We start from the raw sequence: 22345 nt of genomic DNA, 5'->3' as shown, positions 1-22345 counted from the left end.
TTCTTCTGGGGTAAACTCACCAGAGATGTTGCCCTCGACAGGTGTTGGGACCTTCCAGAGGTCCGTCATTTCCTTGAGGACGGACTTGTCTGATTCACGGTCTCTCGTTCTGTGCACTCCATTTTTCACAAGTTGTGAGGCGATGGCATTTGCTGAAATGGGGCATTGGCGACGAGAGGCACGTGATCTGCCAGTGAGGTTGTTGAGTGTACTCCAAGCTGTGCGGCTGGAGTGCGTGAAGTCGATTGAGTCTATGGCTTCTGTCCAGCGCTTCTTCCTCTTTGAATCCAATCTTGCCAGCAGGGCTGTTGCTGAGTTGGTGGTGGCGGTACCCTGGGGGGAACGGAGGAAGTCGCGGTAAAGCCTGTCGCACTCCACATCCCAGCAAGGTATGTAGTTTTTCCGTCGACCTCGCGGGATGGAGTCTTTTGCCGCAGATATGATTGCATCACAGAAGTCCTGGTAGGCTTCATCCACTTTGATGGTGTGTGGGGATGGGAGGTACTGCGTAGCTTCGTTTGTGAGGAAGCTGTAGTATTCCCAGTCGGCCTTTCTGAAGTTCCATCGCTTGACAGGCTTGCTCGGAATAGGTGTGGCAAGCAAGGGGGCCGTGATTAGCGAGGGTCGGTGTTGAGACCTTGGGAACTTCTCTAACACACGTCTGTCCGGCTGGCGATCATCGGGGTCATCACTTGCGAAAGCCAGGTCTGGGTTCGTGCCAGTGTTCCAACGACCGGAGTGGAAGCTCGGTGCGCCCTTAGGATCGTGTAAGAGGGCGAGGTTGTTGTTGGTTGCCCAAGCGGCCAGACTATCTCCGTCGTTGTTGATGGAGTTGTATCCCCAGTCAGTGTGGTGGCAGTTAAAATCGCCAGCATAGAGGCTGGGGTGGGGGAACACTGGGATGGCTGTTGATGTTATCCGCGAAGGTGGGGGCTTGTAGACATTGACGATGTTGTAGCCTGCTACATCTACACAAAGCCACTCGATCTCCGATTGAGCTTGGGATTGGTCAACCAAGGACCAGCTCAGCCGGTCATGGACAAACGTGGCGAGGCCGTGTTTCCTGCTGCAGGTTGCGCCTGCGAGTGTGAAGTTGGTTATTACCAACTTATCCACAGATGTACAGTGAGTCTCCTGGAGGAGGATGATGAGGGCTTGATGCTTGGTGGCCAGGTGCTCGATGATGTTGAGCTTGCTGGCCGTGATGCCCTCGGTGTTCAGCTGCAGTACGGTGGGTCGTCGGTACTTTTCGACAGTGCGAGCACTGCCGTGCCCTGAAAAGGGCATTTTCCTACCCACCCTGCGCTGAACAGTCTCATTAGCTCTTGTTTGACAAGCTTCGTTTCGCATACGTATTTTGTATAATTTTGTTTAAGGCAATAATGAAAGATTATAATTAGGCTAAAAGCGATAGCAGAAATTGTTATATTGCAAAATGTGCAGTAGCTTACATGACCTTAAAAGGGCACCACTGCCCCTCCATGTACAGACAACTTGAAGTAACTTGAAAGTGGGGGGAGCATCCCCCCGCTTCCGGCGCCCCTGGGTGGACATACCGATGTACCGTACGTCAATGCTGAATCACACGGACATGTAAAATTTTATACGATATTTGAGCAGAAAGACGAAAGCGTCTGGGACTTTAATTGAAAATACGAACTAATTTTGAATGTTTTGTAAGTAGGAAAAATGTCCACATCACATTTACTGTTCACAAAATTAGTGTTTTGTTTCAAACTGCTTTTGCGCTAGTTGTTGTTTTCGCACTTATTTGTGTTGGCAAACGGAAAGCTAATTCTATTATGTCATACATGGTGAATGTCATACATGACGAAAAAGTCGAGATCTATAGAAGATTGCGAGAGTGGACGTAGGGATGAGAGTGCTGATGGTTCTAATACCATGGGGTTCACTAGGGCTAGGCCAACTTGTAATCTGATTGAGAGAACGAATCCTGATGTATCGGCAACCGGTGGGTTGTGGGCCGTGGCCTGTGAGTGCCTTTAAATATTAATCAAAGGGATGGGCATTGGCCTACTGTCACTATTGTCGCAAATCACTCGGCCAACATTTCTAAATTAGCTCCCTCCTAAATTTTTTTCTGGGTGCGCTACTGCGAGTCACTGCCCAAGATGTTTCGGTCCTTGCCGACTTCGAATAAAACTTGTTTTCGGTCGCGGTGTTTTGAAACTCTCAATCTTGCGCTTTCCACCAAAATAGCCGATGTCTGGTAGGGCCGAAACGTCGGGACGAAAGATCTCAGGGACGAAACATCTCGCAAGCCTAGGGCCGAAACGTCGGGACGAAATATCTCAGGGACGAAACATCTGGCAAGCACTCAACCAGTACTTCCATGGGTACCGTCTCAGATTTTGCTCAAAATTGCACCAAATGTACCCCTATGGGAGCAATGAAAAATCCCCAAGTTTCAGATGAAAATTCCAAGCAGCTTAGATTTTACGGTCGTTTAAACTTTAAGGGCCTCATCCCTTTTTCGTAACAGTGGACCGCCGCGTTCATTTTCAATGGTTTTTGAAGGCACATATCTTCATCTCTATGCATGCAATATGCCTGAAAATTGGTATTATGGGTATTTCTGGGCTGCTCTTTCAGAATCTGCTGTTATAATTGGACTAGGATGTGTTGATAAAAAGTTACAGGCATCTCAAAACTGGATTTTTGTTGGTCAAAATGTAAATTTTTCACATTTTGACCATCAGCTGTGAGTCCCCCTCTTGGCCAACATCACCAAATTTGTGTAATTTAGGCAACAAGCATTGTGTAGAAGCAATAGAAGCAAAATGTCTTGATACAAACATGAAATAATGGTTTTAAAGGCTACTGAAAATGGTCACCACTTAAAAAATACCCCTCGGCCCCCTTTTCCGGGGGGGTAGATAACCATGTAGATGGTACCCCAGAGTGATGAAACTTTCACTACTTAAAGATACATGTCTTGGCTATGCCTGATATAAATTAGAAGATCTCAACTCAACTCCTTCTTATATTACTCAGCTATTGAAAAGAAGCAGTTTTCCTGTACTCGGCCTGTACATTTTTAGGGTCATTCCATATCAAAACAGCCAATATGAAGATATCTTGTATATGGTACCTCTCAGATTTTGCTGAAAAGTTGTCATAATACTATGCTTTAGGCTACCAAACGAAAGAATCCTAAGTTTTAGATCAATTTGAATTTCGGGCGTTACCCTCATTTTTGACTTGGGGGGGGGGGGGGGGTAGCAAATAGCAATCAGAGCCCCATAACTTTTATTGTAATTGTGTATATATATGTTCAAAATGATGCTTTTTTATCTAAATTTTATCTCCACATCATAGTTTACTGATAGCAGGTGGGTACTTTTTCATGGGTGAGAAGGGGTGAAAGCATCATTTTGAACATAATTTAATGGTAAACAATGTCAGCATTCCAATGTTTATGATCAGTAAGCACAGTACCTAATTATATTCACTGTCTTCATGATAAATTATTGTTGAATTTTCTCTGACCTACATTACGGACTTCAGATTATTTGCCAAAAATTACCAAAATGTTACATTTTAAAGACATAAAATTTATAGTGAAGGAGTTTGATAATCAAAGATTTTATTTCATGAAATGAAAGAATAAATGTATGTGTTTGTCTGGTATAACTTTCAGTATGACTATAAAATGCCCATGTGGTCATTTGGGGCTCTAAACATAGGGGTAAAAAAGGGCCATTTCTGCCTGATAGGGTTTTCAAACCCCCATAACATTTCTGTTAATGGCACCACAACTCTCAAATTCAAGTTGGCAGAAGAAAAGTTTCCCAATATTACAAATAATTAGGTTTTAGAGAAATATTTTGATTGGTTTGGGTAGTACAAGCATTTGAAAATTGAAAAAAGCACTTAAACGAGGCAAAAAAGTAGGATTTTGATGACCCACCTAACACTTATGCATTAAGAGATGTTGTTTTCTACTATTTAATTGTGTAGTATAGTTTATGATGAACTAGCACAGCAATTTTTAGTCTTCTACTACAATTACAATAAAAGTTATAGGGCTCTGAAAATGGCTGAAGTTGCTACTCGCTACCCCCCCCCCCCCAAGTCAAAAATGAGGGTAACGCCCAAAATTCAAATTGATCTAAAACTTAGGATTCTTTCGTTTGGTAGCCTAAAGCATAGTATTATGACAACTTTTCAGCAAAATCTGAGAGGTACCATATACAAGATATCTTCATATTGGCTGTTTTGATATAAAATGACCCTAAAAATGTACAGGCCGAGTACAGGAAAACTGCCTCTTTTCAATAGCTGAGTAATATAAGAAGGAGTTGAGTTGAGATCTTCTAATTTATATCAGGCATAGCCAAGACATGTATCTTTAAGTAGTGAAAGTTTCATCACTCTGGGGTACCATCTACATGGTTATCTACCCCCCCGGAAAAGGGGGCCGAGGGGTATTTTTTAAGTGGTGACCATTTTCAGTAGCCTTTAAAACCATTATTTCATGTTTGTATCAAGACATTTTGCTTCTATTGCTTCTACACAATGCTTATTGCCTAAATTACACAAATTTGGTGATGTTGGCCAAGAGGGGGACTCACAGCTGATGGTCAAAATGTGAAAAATTTACATTTTGACCAACAAAAATCCAGTTTTGAGATGCCTGTAACTTTTTATCTACACATCCTAGTCCAGTTATGACAGCAGATTCTGAAAGAGCAGCCCAGAAATACCCATAATACCAATTTTCAGGCATATTGCATGCACAGAAATGAAGATATGTGCCTTCAAAAACCATTGAAAATGAACGCGGCGGTCCACTGTTACGAAAAAGGGATGAGGCCCTTAAAGTTTAAACGGCCGTAAAATCTAAGCTGCTTGGAATTTTCATCTGAAACTTGGGGATTTTTCATTGCTCCCATAGAGGTACATTTGGTGCAATTTTGAGCAAAATCTGAGACGGTGCCCATGGAACTTTTATTAATGTTGGTTGAGTTGGGCTGGAATGACCCTGATCGCAGTTTCGCAAACATTTTAAAAAGGTTAGGGTTGATCTGAGTTTTCGCAAACATTTTAAAAAGGTTAGGGTTACGGTTGATCGGAGTTTCCGCAAACAATTTAAAATTTCTGTTAATGATCCTAAGAGTTTTCGTTTTTTTGCAAAAAATTTTAAAATGTTTTTGGAAAATGCGATTAGCGACTTCAGCTTTTTTAAATTTTTTCTCTCAATCTTTTCAAGGTACGAACTGACGGTACAATATGTTCATGGTACGAATTAGGTTGCATCCGGAGCTCTTGACGTTGGGTTGTTCATCAAGGCAAGTCCACCCTTGTGTTCTTTCAGAAGTAATTTAGGTTTGAGGTAGTGTATCAAAGTAAAGCAACATCCTGAAAGTAGATTTGGCTGCTTCGTGCCACAATTCCAAAGAAGCGAAAACTTTGAACAAGAGCTGTCTTTACTGCGACAAAGATGCATAAACCGACATGAAAAAAGATGAATTATGATGGTTTTGCTGTAATTCTTATGTTTGTTGTTGACAAACCAGCAACTCGTGCATCTATTGAAAACAAGCAATTTTGTGAACCTGATGCTTGATTGATTCTAGAACCATAACCTCAGAGGTCATTAGTCTCAGTCATCATCAATAACTATGATAAGTTTTTATTGCCTTCTGAAATATATTAACCAGGGGTCGATCTTAACTTTTTTTTTCACTAGCCCACCGGACTAGTTGCTCTCCGTTTTCACTAGCCCGCACGATTTTTCACTAGTCCGACCAGTTTACTGACTTTTCACTTGTCTGATGACGTATGAACAATAGCGATAACTACCCAGCTAACACTCAGCGTTAGACACTTTGTAGTAACGTTGAATCAGCATTTGATCACAATATATCAACAAAAAAACGTTAATTTCGCTAACTGCTGCTTGCTGGGATGCTGGCTTCGTGCTGGCGACCTGTAGGGTTGCCAACCTGTCTTCACCAAAAAAAGCCAGACCTAGTCACAAAAAAAGCCTAAAAAAAGCCAGCAAAAAATAGCTGAAAAAGCCAAGAAAAAGCCAATTAGTATTCATTAAAAATACACATATAAAAAGTGCACAACCAAATAGTGTCCCACGGAACTTTGACTTCAGCGACAACGCAGAAACATAGTTAATGAAAAGACAAGCAACTAGAGAATTTTCTAGTTTCAGCTTTAAAACGAAATTCGGTCGGACACTACAACCAAATATAAGGTAGAAATTACTGCTCGAATTGACGCAGACTGAATTTTTTTCCTAAAAAAAATCGCAAAAGATAAAATTAAGCCAAAAAAAGCCAAACTTAAGTTGGCTTTTTATTAATTTGACAAAAAATTGGTGAAACATGAAAAAAAGCCAGAAAAAGCCTAATTTTTCTGGCTTTTTTTTATTTAAAAAAATAAGCCAAGCGAGTTGAAAAACAGCCAGATTCTCAAAATCTGGCTTCAAAAAAGCCAAATTGGCAACTCTGCAACCTGGTGTGCAAAAATGTGAGAAAAAAGTAGTCACGTGAAAAAAGTAGTCCAAAATTATGTTGGCTTTTTATAATTTGACAAAAAATCGGTGAAACATGAAAAAAAGCCAGAAAAAGCCTAATTTTTCTGGCTTTTTTTATTTAAAAAAATAAGCCAAGCGAGTTGAAAAACGGCCAGATTCTCAAAATCTGGCTTCAAAAAAGCCAAATTGGCAACTCTGCAACCTGGCGTGCAAAAATGCGAGAAAAAAGTAGTCACGTGCTCAGTTCACCGACTTTGCAGCCTTCTTCGTGCAATTTCGCCTCTGGCAAGCAAATTTCTGCAGTATTTCAGAGTGACTGATAGTGACGTTGCCAATCGCCATTTTGTAAACCAAAACTTTTCACCGGCGAATAATTTCACTAGCCAATCGGACTAGTACTGCAACATTTCTACTAGTCCGCGCAAATTTTCACTAGCCATTGGCTAGCGGACTACCGCTAAGATCGAACCCTGTTAACAATTAAAAATTAGTGTTTAGATTTATGTTGAGTTTTCAAAATTATTATAAAGCAAAAGCTGATAAGTGTGTAGGAAAATTTATTTAGTTGGTTGATTGTGTCGGACAAGAGAGCATTATGGCAGCCACCAAACGTTTACAGAAGGTATGACAATACAGTTAACTCTTTTTCATTATGTTGTTGGTATATCAAGTTATGATTCTTGCGGTAGCCTTAAAACTTATTTGTTGTTTAAAATACAAATATAATTATGAATTACTCTAATATCACTAATCTGAAATAAAACCATTGGCTTACAGTGGTCCCTGCTTATTAGGCTTTTGAATTTAGTCCCATCTGGAATTAGTCCTATTTGTTCCTGTGATAAAAAGCCCACTTCATAAGCTCAAAACCTTGTTTAATAAGCCTAATTATTAAATTTGCTTGAAATTGTGTAAAAAGACGTCACAATTTACTATTTTTGTCTTGTTTCTGATAGTTTTACGCTTTATACTATGCTGCCAACTCAGTTGTTAATGTTCTGTGATCGTTAAGTTGTACAAAGCACAGTTCGTTGGTGACACAACATGCAAAAAATGCAATATTTGCACACTTTAAAAATGTACAGGTATGCTGTAGTGTATTGCAGGAAAAAACCAACCGTTGTTACCAGATTTAGTAACTTTCAGCCATAGTACAGTCGGCCATAGTCAATTTATGTGTGTAGGAGTGACAAAGAGTTATCCCACGCTTAATAAGCCCAAAACTGTCTCGTCTCAAGGTGGGTATAATGAGGAGGGGGCAATGCTGGGTGGTTTTCTGAATTAATGATGATTTGATCAAAAGTTTTTTTCAAAGAATATTATGCTTAATTTGGCATGAAAAGCTTTGGTCAATCATGTTTCCATTGAACAATTGACAAAAGTTGCTTTATATTTTTTTATAAAAAACATTTCCGTTATCCAAACTACCAGTAATTAGAACAAAGTGTGATAATGTAAATCACAAGTACCGTAACGAATTAGCTGATGGTCTGTGGAAATATACTTTTTTATGCTGCAAAGCTTTGATAAAGAGTTCTACAATAGAATATATTGTGGTGTGATTTCAGATTCTTTATTATAATTTCAGGAAATAATGGCAATTCGTTCTTTGGATAACAAGTTGTACAGGTTTTTAGACATGGATGATCGAAATATTCTGCAATGGAAAATGCTTATCATTCCAGTAAGTGTCATATCGCCATGTACTTGCACTGTAGGCTATTTGCAGTTTATAAAAAATACATTGCTCTGAAGGTAATCATATATATCAGTGAATGAACTTTTGCATTACCGGTATATTGTTCCAATATTTTACTGAGGTACAGATCCAGCTTTTTGCATATTGGACAATTACATAGACTAAGTAACTGGTCAGCATGGAGGTGAGATGTGCAAGCAATTGTGATATGTTGAAGTAGATCCAGTCACCTTTGAGGACAACACTGTTCTGAGATTTACACACTGCACACACAGAACCTCCTTTTTTTAAGCAGATTGTAAATCTCAGAACCTTCACCATTTCATTACTAACTATTTTTTACAAGTTACTGTATCGGTTAAGTAAAAACCTAAAAAAGTCTTAGAGAACGTTTATGCTATCGATCAGATTTGTTTGTATCTGTGAATTAAATTGAAAGCGGATAACTCGACATACCATCTAACTGGTCATCATTTTTATGCTTTTGACACAAGACATTTTGTATAAATTGACAATTTTAGTGTCTGACAGAACATCATTGTGCACTTCCACGGTGTTAATAGATTCGTAGTGTTTCTTTACATTCTGTGCAATAGAAAGTTTCCATTGGCTTATTTGTGAAATTGTATTGAATATTGAAAAGTTTGGGTGTTCATCAGGACAATTATATATCGTTTGTAGCATCGTTGTAGTAGTTGTAACGTTCATCTGATGTCGGCTGCATAGCCGAGTGGTAAGAACACTGGAATGGCAATCGAAAGGGCGCCGGTTCGACACCACTCAAGAGCATGTGTCTGTGGCAGGACACTTAAAGGCATGTCTGAAGGTGGACACAAAGATTGGCTTCCTTGCCTTCCCGTTCACTTAATCTAAATCTTCAACCACCGGGTGTAAGCCTGGATACAAAAAAAAAAACATTCATCTGATGAAAGTGAAAGTATTTTAAAGGTTGGACAGAAGATGTGTGAGCGGTTACTTCGTTAACTTACATAGAAACTTCCAACATTAAACATAAATTCGCAGCAGTGGAGAATTTGAAAAATTTTAATCACTGCCAAAAGACCCAACTCCTTTTCACAATAATTCACAATGTGGTTTTGAAATTTCATGCACTGATAGACCTAACATTGAACAAATCCGACAAAGTCCATTGCAGCTTCAAAATCCTTGTCGCAATCAAACTGTGGAAAGACAAAGTTCTTTTAAATTTGCAACTGAAATGGATGCCTCAGTTACAAGTTCTACATGTCTTTCCACAGTATTGCCCTCTGGTTCTGCCTGCCTTGATCTTCTAGTTTCAGAAATCCTCTTCCAAATTTTGTTCTGACAATGTAAGTAAATTTTTCTTAATGAAAGCCAAACTAAAAAGGCTTATAATTTTATGTTTTGTTGATTTTATTGCAGATGATCATGGTTATTCAAACCAGTGACTTTGTGGTGGATCATGTGTTTGCACTCTTATTGCATACGCTTTCATATATATATAACCTAATTCATCAGTTATTTACATCACAAAAGATTTTTATTTGCTTAAACAAAACTCATACTGTGTCATTTCTGGGTCTGCTACTATTCGGTGAGTCCGATTCGGTGAGTTCCTAACCTCTAACCCTAAAACGGCAATGATAATTAGGCTACGGTACCCAATAATTAAAAAAAAAATTGAAAAAATCTCCCGTTAAGGGGTCGGACTCACCAAATCAGACTCACCGAAACGGGCCATTCCGGTCATTTCTCAATTGTTGAAGTACGGAATGGCCCGTTCGGTGAGACCGATTCGGCGAGTCCGGTTCGGTGAGAGCCTTTTTTGGTGAGAGCCCTATTCGGTGATTTTTTTTAAATTATTGGTAACCATAGCCTAATTATCATTGCCGTTATAGGGTTAAGGGTTAGAAGTTAGGGGTCAAGGGTAGGGGTTATGGGTTAGCAGGCCTCAAAATTCACGGCGGACACCGCGGACATGTCCGCCGTCACAGCACGTGATGTTCGCGGGAAGTACCATCTAGATCGGTCATATTTGTCCGCCGAAAAATAACACAGGAACTAGCGATACAAATCATCATTGCATAGCACAAACAATCGTTGCAAGAGTATAATTTCTCCCACATTCTAGCGCGCATCTAGAAAATGTCAATACTGTATCCCTTAGCTTCCATTCAAGCAGGAAACTTTCGATTTTTACGATGCTTCAACGATTGATGACCTTGAATCAGCGTAACAAAGGTGAATTTTTTGGGAGTATGGTGTGGTACTATGGTATGGTAATCGATGGGAGTATGGTACTTCCATAGGCGTCGATTTTTTTTTAGAAGAGAGGAATTCTGGGTGGGTGAGAGTTTTCAAACAGATTTCATTGAATGTGTGTGTTCGCAATGGTTAGTCTTTCTAACAAAGACTGCGTTTAGCGTCGGTGCAGCAATTAAGCTTCAATAGGTTTGATGTTTGGTTTATTGCGCCTTGCGATCTTATGAGCGCAGGTAAACTAAACAAAGTTCTTTTATGTTTTCCTTTACGACCTAAAAAGCGCGTGACTCGTGACCTGTTATCTTTAAAGTGGCGCCTTCGGATTTGTCGCAAAATGTTCGGACAGGTGACTGCTGACTGTGCGGATATTGCGGTTTTGTACCGCGCCAAGCTTACGTACAACAGGCCTCGAAATTCACGGCGGACAACCGGACATTTTCGCCGTCACAGCATGTGATGTCCGCCGGAAGTACCATCTAGATCGGTGATCGGTCATATTTGTCCGCCGAGAAATGGCGATATAAATGGTCATTGCATAGCACGAACATTTGTTGCAAGAATATAATTTCCCGCGCATTCTAGCACGCATCTTGAAAATATAAATACTGTATCTCTTAGCTTCCGTTGAAGCAGAAAAACTGTCGATTTTTACGTTGCTTCAACGGTTGGTGACATTGAATCAGCGTAACAAACGTGAATTCTTCACTAAAAAGCGACGGGTACTTTGATACTGATCACGCGCAACTAAGTTCAAGTCTTTCATCACAGTGTCTGGCTTTGATCTCCGAGTAATATTGATGGCAAGGTTGCTTATAAAATTAGATTATACGAGGAGGCAAAATAGCAAGATAGCTACTACAGCAAGATGCAGCAAAACAGTAAGGAAGAAAAGGCCCAGGGAAAATTCACTTTCGCTCACATGACACGCAAAAATAAACCCAAAGAAAAAAGCCTAGTGAAACTTTGCACAGCAGAAAATAGTAACGTTAGTGTAGAAGTTTTCCGACTCGTGTCCAGAGCATTGTGACGCAAGAAGCCAAACGAACTCGTTCGGTGGAAGTTAATCAGTTATGCGGCGCATTATACAGCTACACGGCGCTTTGGCTCTTGAAATTTTAAAAAGCCTTCTAAACAGTAGTTAGGCTATAGTTCCCAAATGGCGAAGAATTATCAAGATAAAGTGATTAAGTATGACGATCGACGCTAAAACTGGTGTGTCCGCCGTAAGACTTAAATTTGTCCGCCGAGATAGCTGCTCAGACCGGACACGTTTGTCCGCCGTCAACAAAAACGAATTTCGAGGCCTGGGTTAGGGTCTTATTTCAACGTTTAGCGACGTTAAAACGATGTAAAAGCGGCTATAATACTTAGGCTACGGTACCCGATAATTTAAAAAAAAAATTGCAAAAAAATCATCGAATAGGGCTCTCACCGAATCGGACTCACCGAATAGTAGCAGACCCGTTGAAGTATTCATATATACCTTGATAGTGTTCAGTTGTAAAATAGCATTAACTATAAGACTGCGTTTTTACATTTTTAGAAAATTAAGAACATTTTCCTTCCAGAAAGTTAAGTTTGATTTGTGTTTGAACTTCCTCATTTCCATCCTTTCAATTCATAATTAGACAAAATCTCATCTTTCAAATGTGTTGAAAATAACAGATGAAATACAGAAGTCTGCACCATGTATTGATCATTACAAAAATGGAAATAAACGCTCAATAATTTGTTCATGTCTAACATTATCATAGCGTGGACGGCGGACGCGTAGTGTCAAGCATAGCTGTTGACTGGGAAACATTTTGTTGGTTTTCAAATTTTTATTTAGTTGAAATTCATAGCCCTTTGCATTGCTATAGAATCTAAAATGGTATCGACTTCTAAAAGATTATGAAGTCAAAGTGAGATGTTTTCTATCTAAATTCACAATCCGTGTGTGAAACAAAGCTTAAGGGCGGTGAATAAACTAAATCAAATTGATGCATGAACATTAAAGCAAGACAGGTTATGGTTGGTAGAAGACTCTAATGTAAATTACTGATTGATCTCTATATTAACCGTTCTTTCCTGGATAATTTATTCTTTGCTGAAATAATAGAAGCAAACATTTTATTTCCCCTACATTGAAAAAGTTTTGGCGTAAACTAAATGCTTATTACGACCCACTCCTGAACAGTGAACAGGCCATAGTTTAAAAAACTCCATTGCAAAAGATATAATGTGCAGTCACTAAAGTAGGGGCCAACAAAGGGATTTCAGGGAGCGTGGTGTTGCTCTCATGGCACTGGATGCAGTGTTAGGTAATTAGGTAGGGTGGTGTGGGGTGAATTGGGTAGGTGGGGTGAGATGGGTATGCTGTATAAATTACTCCATTATACTTTTTGTGAGGATGGGACAATGATCTTTTTTTGCCTTGAAATACCACATTATACCTGCATTATCCAATTAATAATCAAAAATTTGATTTATATCAAGTTGCATTTTTTATGGTGATGTTGTAAAAAATATTTGGAAAAAAATTATTTCTGAATGTTTTATTTTTGAAAAACTTTTGATTTTCTTTTTGCAGGAAGCCAGTGGGAAGGATCTTTCTGTTCTAATGTAACATACCTGTAATAGATTATCAGTAGGTTACACAAGAAAGTCAATTTCTGTGACTTTTATAAAACATATTTTTGAAGCTATTAAAAACGTGGGGTGAGATGGGTATACCGAAATTTTTTTTTTCAAAATTGAAGTATCATCTCAAAGACAAAATTAACTAAGATTTTGATTTGATTTTGGTATAGACCTACAGTCCTACACATTGTTGTAGAGTATCTCTTACACAGTACACACGCATGTCTTGTACAAATGTTTTGTGTTAATTTTGTGTTATCATAACTGCCAATTTCCTGTGTGTATAAAATTTCCTTCTGAAAAATTTGTTTTGTCCTAAAGCTCAATTTTTTTTTAATGGTTTTGTTGTACCCCTTTCAACCACTAGAATGCATAAAATAGGTATATTAGGGTTTACTACACGAAACTGCTTGTATAGTGTATACCCATTTCACCCCAACTTTTTGGGGTGAAATGGGTATATGGGGGAACAAAAAAAAAATGGTTGCTACAGCTTTAATATTCAATTTTAGGAAAATTAGCCAATAGCATTAGTTACACCAAAGACCCAATGTAACAACCCAAAAAAATCTTTAGGTGATCCACCAATAGCAAGATTGCACAGCCCAAAATATACAAAAAATATACTCATTTCACCCCACCCTATAGCCTAAACTTGAGAGTGTGAAGGCTAAACATTTGGTCTGATTCTTATGATATCGGGCAAGCACAGTAAATGAAGTTGAAGTAGGAAATGTTGAATTGAGTCTCTAGCTAATGAATTTATTTTGGAAAAAAAACGTTTGTCTGCTGATTACCTTTTATCAGAGGTGGGCAAAGTTACTTTCAAAAGTAACTGAGTTACAGTTACTTGGCCAAAATAGTAACTGAGTTACCGTTACAGATTTCAAAAATGTAACTAGTTACAGTTACTAGTTACTTTCAGTTACCGTACTCATAAATCTGAACATAAACGCTGTAATCCAAATTTAAACAAACAATTATTTGCGGGAGGCGCATCCATTCTCCTCAACATTTATTAGATGTATCACGCACTCTGTGGTGCAAATTCTTTTCTAGTTAGGCCTACGCAGTTACCTTTTCCTAATGTAATTTGTTTTCCGTCTGTCTGTTTACCACACTATTGCTTATAATCGTTGCGTGTTTCTTGATGCTTATAGTCAGTTAGTTATAGTTACTTTCAAAAAGTTTAAATTTATTGCAATTTATACATATTTTCAGATTCCTAATGAGGGCTTAAGTTAAGCCGAAAACGTTTGACTGTTAAACTACTTGTAAATATGTAAAATATATTGTTGTAATGCTCAACCCTGTGGCAAACTCTCTCCCGAAACTATATTCTATTTAAATGCTCGAAACAAAGGAAATAATTTGTTTTCCCTGCTATGACCAGGCCCGGATTTATGGGGGGGCAGAGGGTGCAGCTGCCCCGGGCCGCCCGACTTTTGAAGGCCCCCCCCTACGTGGAAAAAATGGGATTTTGTGTTATTTTTTTCCTTTCAGCCTTTAAAGTTTCTGCAAAATGCTGTGCAGTGCTGGATTAATGCTACTGTTGACATAGAGGTGCTTTTTCGCGCCTAAGGCCGAAAATTTTTTTGCATGGGGGCCTCCCAATTTAAAAGTGCCCCGGGCCCCCCATCAGCTAAATCCGGCCCTGGCTATGACTCGAAGTTACAGACATCGACTTCCGATTTTGAATCGAGAAAACAATGATGTAATAAGGTTGCGAACAGTGAACGTAACACCGAAACTCCAGGTCCTAAATACTCCAAAACTACAGCTCTTGTACACCCCTGGCAGCTATACGACAAGCATGAACTGAGCTATCAAGTGTTACCTAACACTTTTGCTAAACATTGCATAGAAAGTCACATATTGATCAATCACCAAAAGCAATTAATTTAGCCAAATCATTTCTCAAAAAGCGCTAAAAAAGAGCCAAATCGCCAAACCATAAATATGAAGCCAAACGTCTTAAAAAATCGCCAGATTTCTGGATTTTGGCGATGAATTCGCCAATATGGCAATCCTGCTCCATAAGATCACAAAACAAGAGCGCTGCGCATGGGCAGTGCTGCTCCGATACAGCTGCGAGAAGAATGCATTATTGCGCAACGCGCAGCAAACACGCATAAAGCATGACACAAACATGTGCAGAGAAATGGACGGCAATTAGAAACAGAAATTTCAATACAAAAGTAACTTGTAACTGTTAAAAAAGTGCTAAAATAGGAACTAGTTACCGCGTTTCGTTACTTTTGGAAAATAGTAACGAAGTTACCGTTACAGTTACTCAAAAAGTAACTAGTTCCAGTAACTAGTTACTGCCCACCTCTGCCTTTTATTTTATTTTGAAAATACAAGTAGCCTCCTACATTTATTACAGTAAAAATTTGTAGGTATCCGAGCAACCTTGTTATTTAGTCTTTTGTTGCAGTTGTAGATCTTAGGGAATTGACAGAAATTGTTTTGTGTGGAACAACTTTTTAAAAATTCTAAAACTACTTGGGTGACATTGTGAACTTCAAACATTATGAGATGGTTAAAGCTTGTTCTAACTGAAAATTGAATGAGGCGGTTCACCAGGCCTTTAGTTAAATAATATGGTGTCTGATTGACGAAACGTCGAAATAAAAGCAGGTAATCACTTTATACATCTTGTGATAGTTCAGCTTAATTTGCACCAGTAGAACGCATCATGTTATTTAACTAGTCCTAACTTCATGTAGCTTTAGTAAAGCGTCATTTGTCGTGAATTACGTCTCAAGGAAATGACGGTCATCTGGCATAAGTATATAATTCAATAATTGATGAACATATTTGTGTCAATGACTTTTAATGATGTAATGATCTATGGCGCAACCGTTTTTCACACACCGCGAAAATTTAGTCTAAATTAAGTGTTGGTTTGCATATTTAAAAAAAAGTTCGACTTTCATACAGAGGAACGTCTGCAGACGTTGAATCAATGTAAATATTGCTTGTTTTGCTGTTTGGGATGCAACATCAGTTGACTGAAAAAAGCAGCCGTTGAGAACTATGTGGCATGAATTAGTGGTGCGATATTGATGAGCCCAGCCTCATGGGAGAAACATGTATCTATCGCTGTCAATTCGTGCTACACTCGACTGCCGAGAAACATCAGTCAGTCATTATGTTTGTTATGTCACGTTTACGTGGCTACACAGTTATTCAGCTTACAGGGACTCAGTTGGAAGGCCATAGTCGACGCGCGATTAGAAAGTCGCAGTGAATATAATCTTATGACTTCTCAGCTGGCAAATAAGTTCTATTTTACGTCGATTTAACGTTGATAGGAGTTGAATCGACGTTTTGCTGTTTGGGATCATCATGCAAAAGGTTTGATTAATTATCGGCTGGGTTGTTTTGCTACCAATCATTACTCCCTGTCACAGTTGCACCCGTACAATTCAGTCACTGCACCTTATAACATTTCAAGCCATACAACGATGCTGTGACAAACGCTTTAACATTCGCTTGGTCAGCTCCGCAGAAAATCGAGTGTATCATGTTGTCGCCGTGTTCTGCTCAAACCCCTTAGGGCCCCAGAGCAGTAGCGTAACCAAGGGAAGCAGTTGTCCTCCTGGAAAAATGCAGCTAATAAAACGTTACTCAGGGAAAACAGCTTTTGATTGGAATTCCGTATCTCTTCTTGGTGCAGTACATTAGGTTCGCCTAATTTACCCAGATACTGTTAAACACATCCGTTTTCCTTGATTCAGCTGAAAACAGTAGCATATACGTCATAACTGATGATGTGTTATCTTGATCCAGCATGTTCGTTCTTTGAAAACTGTCATTTGTGTCGTTTTTCCTTCAGTTATAGCCCAACCGGAATCAGCAAAGTGCAATCCATATAATATAACCAGGGGCGTAGTCATGGGGGTAATTGGCATTTCCCCTGAAATATTTTTATACACAATCGACCAACAAACTTGTGAGCTATTGAAAAGCTGTAGAAAAGGTTTGTTAAAAAGGTGTATTTCTTTAATTAAACTTATGCGGCATTTAATCAATAATCATGTAACACTTTCGCTGCTATCACTAGTCCGGGTAGTATTGTGAAATTTTGTTGTTTAACGTTTTGCTTACCAGTAGCCCAAATGCAATGTCGAATGTTTGTTTCTACGTACGACGCACACCTCAGATCTAATATAAACATTAGAAATGCTGCCCTCCTGGAAAATTGATCTTGTTATGCCACTGTCCCAGAGCCTTGAAGAGATGATTTTAAATTCTATATACATACACTTGTTAAGCATTTAAAATGTGTTGTTTGGATTAGTACCAGCTTCTGGCTGTGCAGTTGCCAACCGCCGCTTCGAGTAGGTTGTGCAGTGCTTTTTTATTGTACGTGATGGTTCGCGTGTTTCCGAGCAGGCAAAAGTAACTTGTTAACACCGTTTGATTGTCGCTTGGCGTAAAAGTGATGTATATATGTATCTCATTGGACTAAATCGATACTCAGCATAAAAACATTAATTGCTGGATTGAAGAAAAGGCAAGAAGTATCTTCTAGCAGGCTACAATGTGAGGTACAAACGGCTCGGCCACGTCCATAAAATATCTACGTCCATATCTACGTCCAATATCTACGTCCATAAAAAAAATTGAAATTTATTCACACTAAGCCAGTTCAATCGTATTTCTCTAAGTAGAGTTTAAAAGATTATCATCAATCAAGATTTATTCACTAATTTATTTGCTATTGTATGAATAATTATGCCATGCTTGTTCAATTGACTATAGGTGATCTTTCAGATCAATTTCTAACAAAACGCATACGATGAAACTATTACAAGTAAAAAATATTCTGATTTGCCTACAGTTGAGTAAACAACTTTTTCGTCATTAGCGTGTAGTAAATAGGAAAGAAGAATGTAGCTTACCAGGTACACCGCGATATACCAACAATAGCATGGCACTTCATAAGGTGGCTGCAATTTGGGAGGTTTAAAGCGTGCATGAACAGTTTTTTGGAAAGAGAGGTATAAAAATCTATATATACAAGTAGTTGTTCAACGTTCATCTGATGAATAACAAAGTGAAAGTATGTGTTTCTCGGCAGTCGAATGTAGCATGAATTCAGCGATAAACACGTGTTTTACCCACGAGGCTAGGCTCACCAGTATCGCACCACTAATTCATGCCACATAGTTCTCAACCGCTGCTTTTCTCAGTCAATTGAATCCTTACCTTTGTGAAAAGAAAACAACTAAACTAACTGTCGCCAAGGATATGCACAGTTGAGAAGAAGCTATCTTCCTGGCGTCAGCACTACCTGACTACTCACTATAGAACAGCAAGCATTGTTTCGCTAACCATACCGGTGAAAGCAGAAACGAATAACGTAAAATTCACTGATATTTCGCACATCATGGCATGTGCATTTGAGACCACTGTAATGTCGCTTTTTTGTTTGTTATTTGATCTGAGAATGCGCTAAATGTTTGTGAAGCCACAAAAAAACTCATGTGTTTCTGCTGGTACTTTCTCATTGATTGGATCAGTGGTTCTTCACCCATTACCCCCACCTTGAAATTGCAAACCAGTTTTGCGCCCCCTCCTGGAATGGCTGAAAAGTAATAGTCACCCACGATCAGAATGGCTGTTGAAGCCCGGTAAACAAGCATAACTTATGTCATTTCATAACTAACCTCAACCATTCAGCATCTCCTCAACCCCTGGGAACAGATCTCGCACCCCTTAGTTATGCGTGCACTCTTTGTTAAGAACCCTTACATAAGATGAACATTGCAACTATTGCTAAAAAGTCCTGATGATCATCCAATCTATTCCGGATACATATCTGTAGCTAGACCGGTCAAAAATGTAATCAAGTGAAATATTTAAGCATGAACCAGCAATGGTTTTTTGATATACGCCAAGTAAAAGTTTTACTATCCGGTCCAGATGTTTCAGCAGATCGTTGCAGATTGGAAACTTGTTTTGTTCCCACTGTCAACCTTGACAGCGTCTCGTGAAGAATGGCTGACAAGTCGTTTTGAAACATCGTGGTTTTAAATTTGCTCTGAATGTTGTATTCCGCAATTTGGTGGTATTGACTCAATGCTGTTTCTACCAGCTCACTTGTTTCGAAATCTGTGTTAAATCGCTGTATCAACTTAACTACAAGGCGGTGACGACTCTTAAAAGTTTGCCTCTTGGAAATGACACTGGCGTACGTTTAAATCCCAAAGCACAATTCTTCTAAAGACGATTCTTTGTGCGAGAGTTATCATTCACTGGTTAAAATTTTATTTTTGTGTTCACAGCAATCTGTTCCTTACAACAAGGGTGCCTTCAAAGTTGAAATCAACTTTCCAGCCGAATATCCATTCAAGCCGCCAAAAATTACCTTTAAAACCAAAATATATCACCCAAACATCGACGAAAAAGGTCAAATGTGTCTTCCAATAATTAGCCCTGAAAGATGGAAGCCAGCAACTAAGGCAGACCAAGGTGAAGAACGGTTTATTTTGTGCTAAACCAACCATCTGTGCTATTTTGGCTAAACCGACCATCAGTGCTTAATATATCTAACCGTGTAATTAGCGCTCATCATCAACGCTGGTCGGATCTCATAACGTAGTTCTTGGATTCAAAATCAAATTAATACGCCTTGTTCCAGATGGAATATACCCTACTCCGATCGGTGCAATGAAACTTTTCATCTGCCATGACTCCAATTCTCACTTCGTGATGCATGAAACCGATCGCTTTTTGACTCATCAAAATTGCATGAACTTTCGTTTTCCAAGTTAATTTTTTACTATATTACGTTTTAGTTCTCGCTTCGCTGATGAAATTACTTAACGAACCGGAGCCGGAACATCCTTTACGCGGAGATCTAGCAGAAGAATATATGAAAGACCGAAATAAATTCAACAAAACTGCGGAGGAACATACCAAGAAACATTCCGAAAAGCGACCCCCGGATTGCCGCTAGTCGCACATTCAAGCTTTTTATTGGAAATCTTAGTTACCATATTGACTTGCAATTACCAGAATAGAGGCACTTGCCCGATGCAAGGCTTTCACTTCACGCAGTTCATTTTTATTTTGCGTGATAGGTATCAAAAGTGTAAGTCTTACGTGTAGTTATTGCAATACAACATGCAAATATTGAATGCATTCAGTCGCGCATAATTTAGCTCTATATGTGAACAAGTATGAATAACACAGCACATCTGCTGAATAAAGGTTTTATTTATAATTATAGTGATGTCATCCAAAAGCTCCCCTCAGTTTATCCGCAAGGTCGTTTCTTCCAGCAGTTCGGGTCGCTTCGATGGCACTTTCTTTTGTTAAGCTTCCACCGTGCCTGCGAAGATAGAAAAACATAAATTCTATTTTAATGTAGGGGTGTGAAACATCCCAGCTAACAATATCCCTCTGAAGGTTTAGAAGGAGCGACTTCCTAGCGACAGCACAAGGCAGAGTTAGTGAGTAGTCGCTACACGAGCGAGCATTGCGTTTCACTAACCCTGTCGGTGTAGCCATCACGAGTGAAGACTTTAGAAGGCCATGCTTCTCGGTAGTCGAGTGAAGCAGGAATTGACAGCAATAGTCACGTGTTTTTCACTGTCAATTTTTGCTACGCCGCGCTTGAGCAAAGCATTTCACGACTGTTCTCCATTCAGCGGCAGGGCCTCTGAGAGAAATCAGGACTGGTCGGAAAACAATACCAAAAATGAGCCCTGACAAAATATTTTTAAGCAAAAAAATTATGCGTTGCATGTTCGTCTCTATAAACTTAGCCTACTTTTATTGTCGTGAAATTGATTATTTTCAATATTAATCAGCGGCACCTAGTGGGTGGAATAATTCCCCGCAACAACACTTCAACAATCGAAAACTTCACTGTGTCAATCTCGGTAACCGGCCCCCCTGTGTCAGCGGTTCAAAGCCTCTGCTAGTATGCGAAACTGCCAATTACCTATCAGAGGCTTTGTCAGTCCGAGACTAAAGGTTCAAACCAACCAAATGCTACTTATAGAAAATGGTAATAAAATATCGTAGTGGTACCCAGCCATCAGCATATGCTAAAAACACATCCGTACCTTATCCAATACTCCAAGCTTTCACTGATTTGTCGCTTTACATCATTTGGCCAGTTGTAACTTGCAGCATCGATTACTTCATCTTCAATACCAAGATGGCGCAGTATATCTCTCCAGTTGTGAGAAAGATTTTCTGCAAGGAAATTTATTAGTAACCACACAAGCTCTGGCAGGGGTTCAGTTCTCCTTCTGGTGGCATATGAGATCTGCGGTGCATAGCTGTCAGTTGAGAAAGGTCGTGCTTCAGTTTTGTACATATGTTTTTCAACATCTTCCACAAAAAACGACTTCAAAGTTGGCTCAGTGTCACAAGAAGCAGAGAAATCTTTTGTTGTCCTTTCTTGAAACTGAACCACATCACTAAACTGTTGTGTTGGTCTGTAGTAGACTTGTGTTGATGGCCTAACCCATCTATCTACGTATTTTGCAACATATTTTGCCAAATCTTTACGATAGATGTGATTCAAGCATTGATGCAAAAAATTCACGTCTTCTTCAGATACAACATCCCTTTCTTCCAAAACAGCAAATAATTCAAAAAAATTGTCTATTTTCTCCAAACGACCTTGCCCAATATGATCTCGACATTGATATTTCAATTCACTTAAATTCTCCGGTCGAAGACGTTTACTTACGATGGTCAAAAGCAACCGAAATGCCTCTGAGGAGTTTCTGCATTCTAAAATGGAATTCATAGCATATCATATACAGATAATAAGTTAAACTTTTGTTGGTTTGTTCCTAAATAAAAAGCTACACCATGAAAAAAATTCGCAAGCCATAAATTTAACAGTGTGAAACACAACACCAAACACAGCTTCCATTAACATTTTGTTTTCTACTGTATTTAAAAAATTATTCTCTCATTTTAGAAAACAAATTTGTAATCTAATTTTTCCTCTCGTAATAGGCCATATGAAATATGGGTATATAGCATAACTTAGGTATAAACAATATTCTTTGAAGCTGTGTTTCCTGAGTATGAATCTCACAATTAAGTAATATTTTAAATGTGTGAGTTATCCGCTTATTAATGTCAACAAACAAAAGTAGAGTTAATAGCATCATTATTCATCTTCTCGATGTACTTCTGTAATCTGTATGGTACAAATTATCTTGCATGGCACAACAGTCAAGGTAGTGCCAGAAAGTGTAGTTTTTTTGGAAAATTAGTAGAAGATT

General features: G+C 38.9%; 2 protein-coding genes across 2 annotated transcripts; one reads left to right on the top strand and one right to left on the bottom strand.

Moving 5' to 3' along the window:
- The first annotated feature begins 7000 nt into the window (after window positions 1–7000).
- On the top strand, window positions 7001–20049 carry LOC145774089 (ubiquitin-conjugating enzyme E2 L3-like). Its single transcript, XM_082585238.1, has 4 exons — window positions 7001–7136; window positions 8103–8198; window positions 19376–19562; window positions 19889–20049. The coding sequence occupies exons 1-4, from the start codon at window positions 7110–7112 to the stop codon at window positions 20047–20049; spliced, it is 471 nt and encodes a 156-aa protein (XP_082441364.1). The 5' UTR covers window positions 7001–7109.
- LOC145774088 (FAS-associated death domain protein-like) lies at window positions 19906–21937 on the bottom strand. The gene is made up of 2 exons (XM_082585237.1): window positions 21164–21937; window positions 19906–20424 (listed from the first exon to the last, which is right to left on the bottom strand). The coding sequence occupies exons 1-2, from the start codon at window positions 21856–21858 to the stop codon at window positions 20328–20330; spliced, it is 792 nt and encodes a 263-aa protein (XP_082441363.1). The 5' UTR covers window positions 21859–21937; the 3' UTR covers window positions 19906–20327.
- Between the last annotated feature and the right edge of the window lie 408 nt (window positions 21938–22345).

Source organism: Aplidium turbinatum, chromosome 7, assembly GCF_918807975.1.
Source record: "Aplidium turbinatum chromosome 7, kaAplTurb1.1, whole genome shotgun sequence".
In the NCBI taxonomy this organism is placed as follows: Eukaryota; Metazoa; Chordata; class Ascidiacea; order Aplousobranchia; family Polyclinidae; genus Aplidium; species Aplidium turbinatum.
This window is presented reverse-complemented; position numbering and strand designations above follow the sequence as displayed.

Excerpts from the sequence above, each read along its gene's own strand:
- LOC145774089 (XM_082585238.1), top strand. The coding sequence starts at position 7,110 with ATGGCAGCCACCAAACGTTTACAGAAG. Across the intron at positions 7,137-8,102 it reads CCACCAAACGTTTACAGAAG|GAAATAATGGCAATTCGTTC; the intron begins GTATGACAATAC and ends TTATAATTTCAG. Across the intron at positions 19,563-19,888 it reads AGCAACTAAGGCAGACCAAG|TTCTCGCTTCGCTGATGAAA; the intron begins GTGAAGAACGGT and ends ATTACGTTTTAG.
- LOC145774088 (XM_082585237.1), bottom strand. The coding sequence starts at position 21,858 with ATGAATTCCATTTTAGAATGCAGAAACTCCTCAGAGGCATTTCGGTTG. Across the intron at positions 20,425-21,163 it reads AGCTTGGAGTATTGGATAAG|GCACGGTGGAAGCTTAACAA; the intron begins GTACGGATGTGT and ends CTATCTTCGCAG.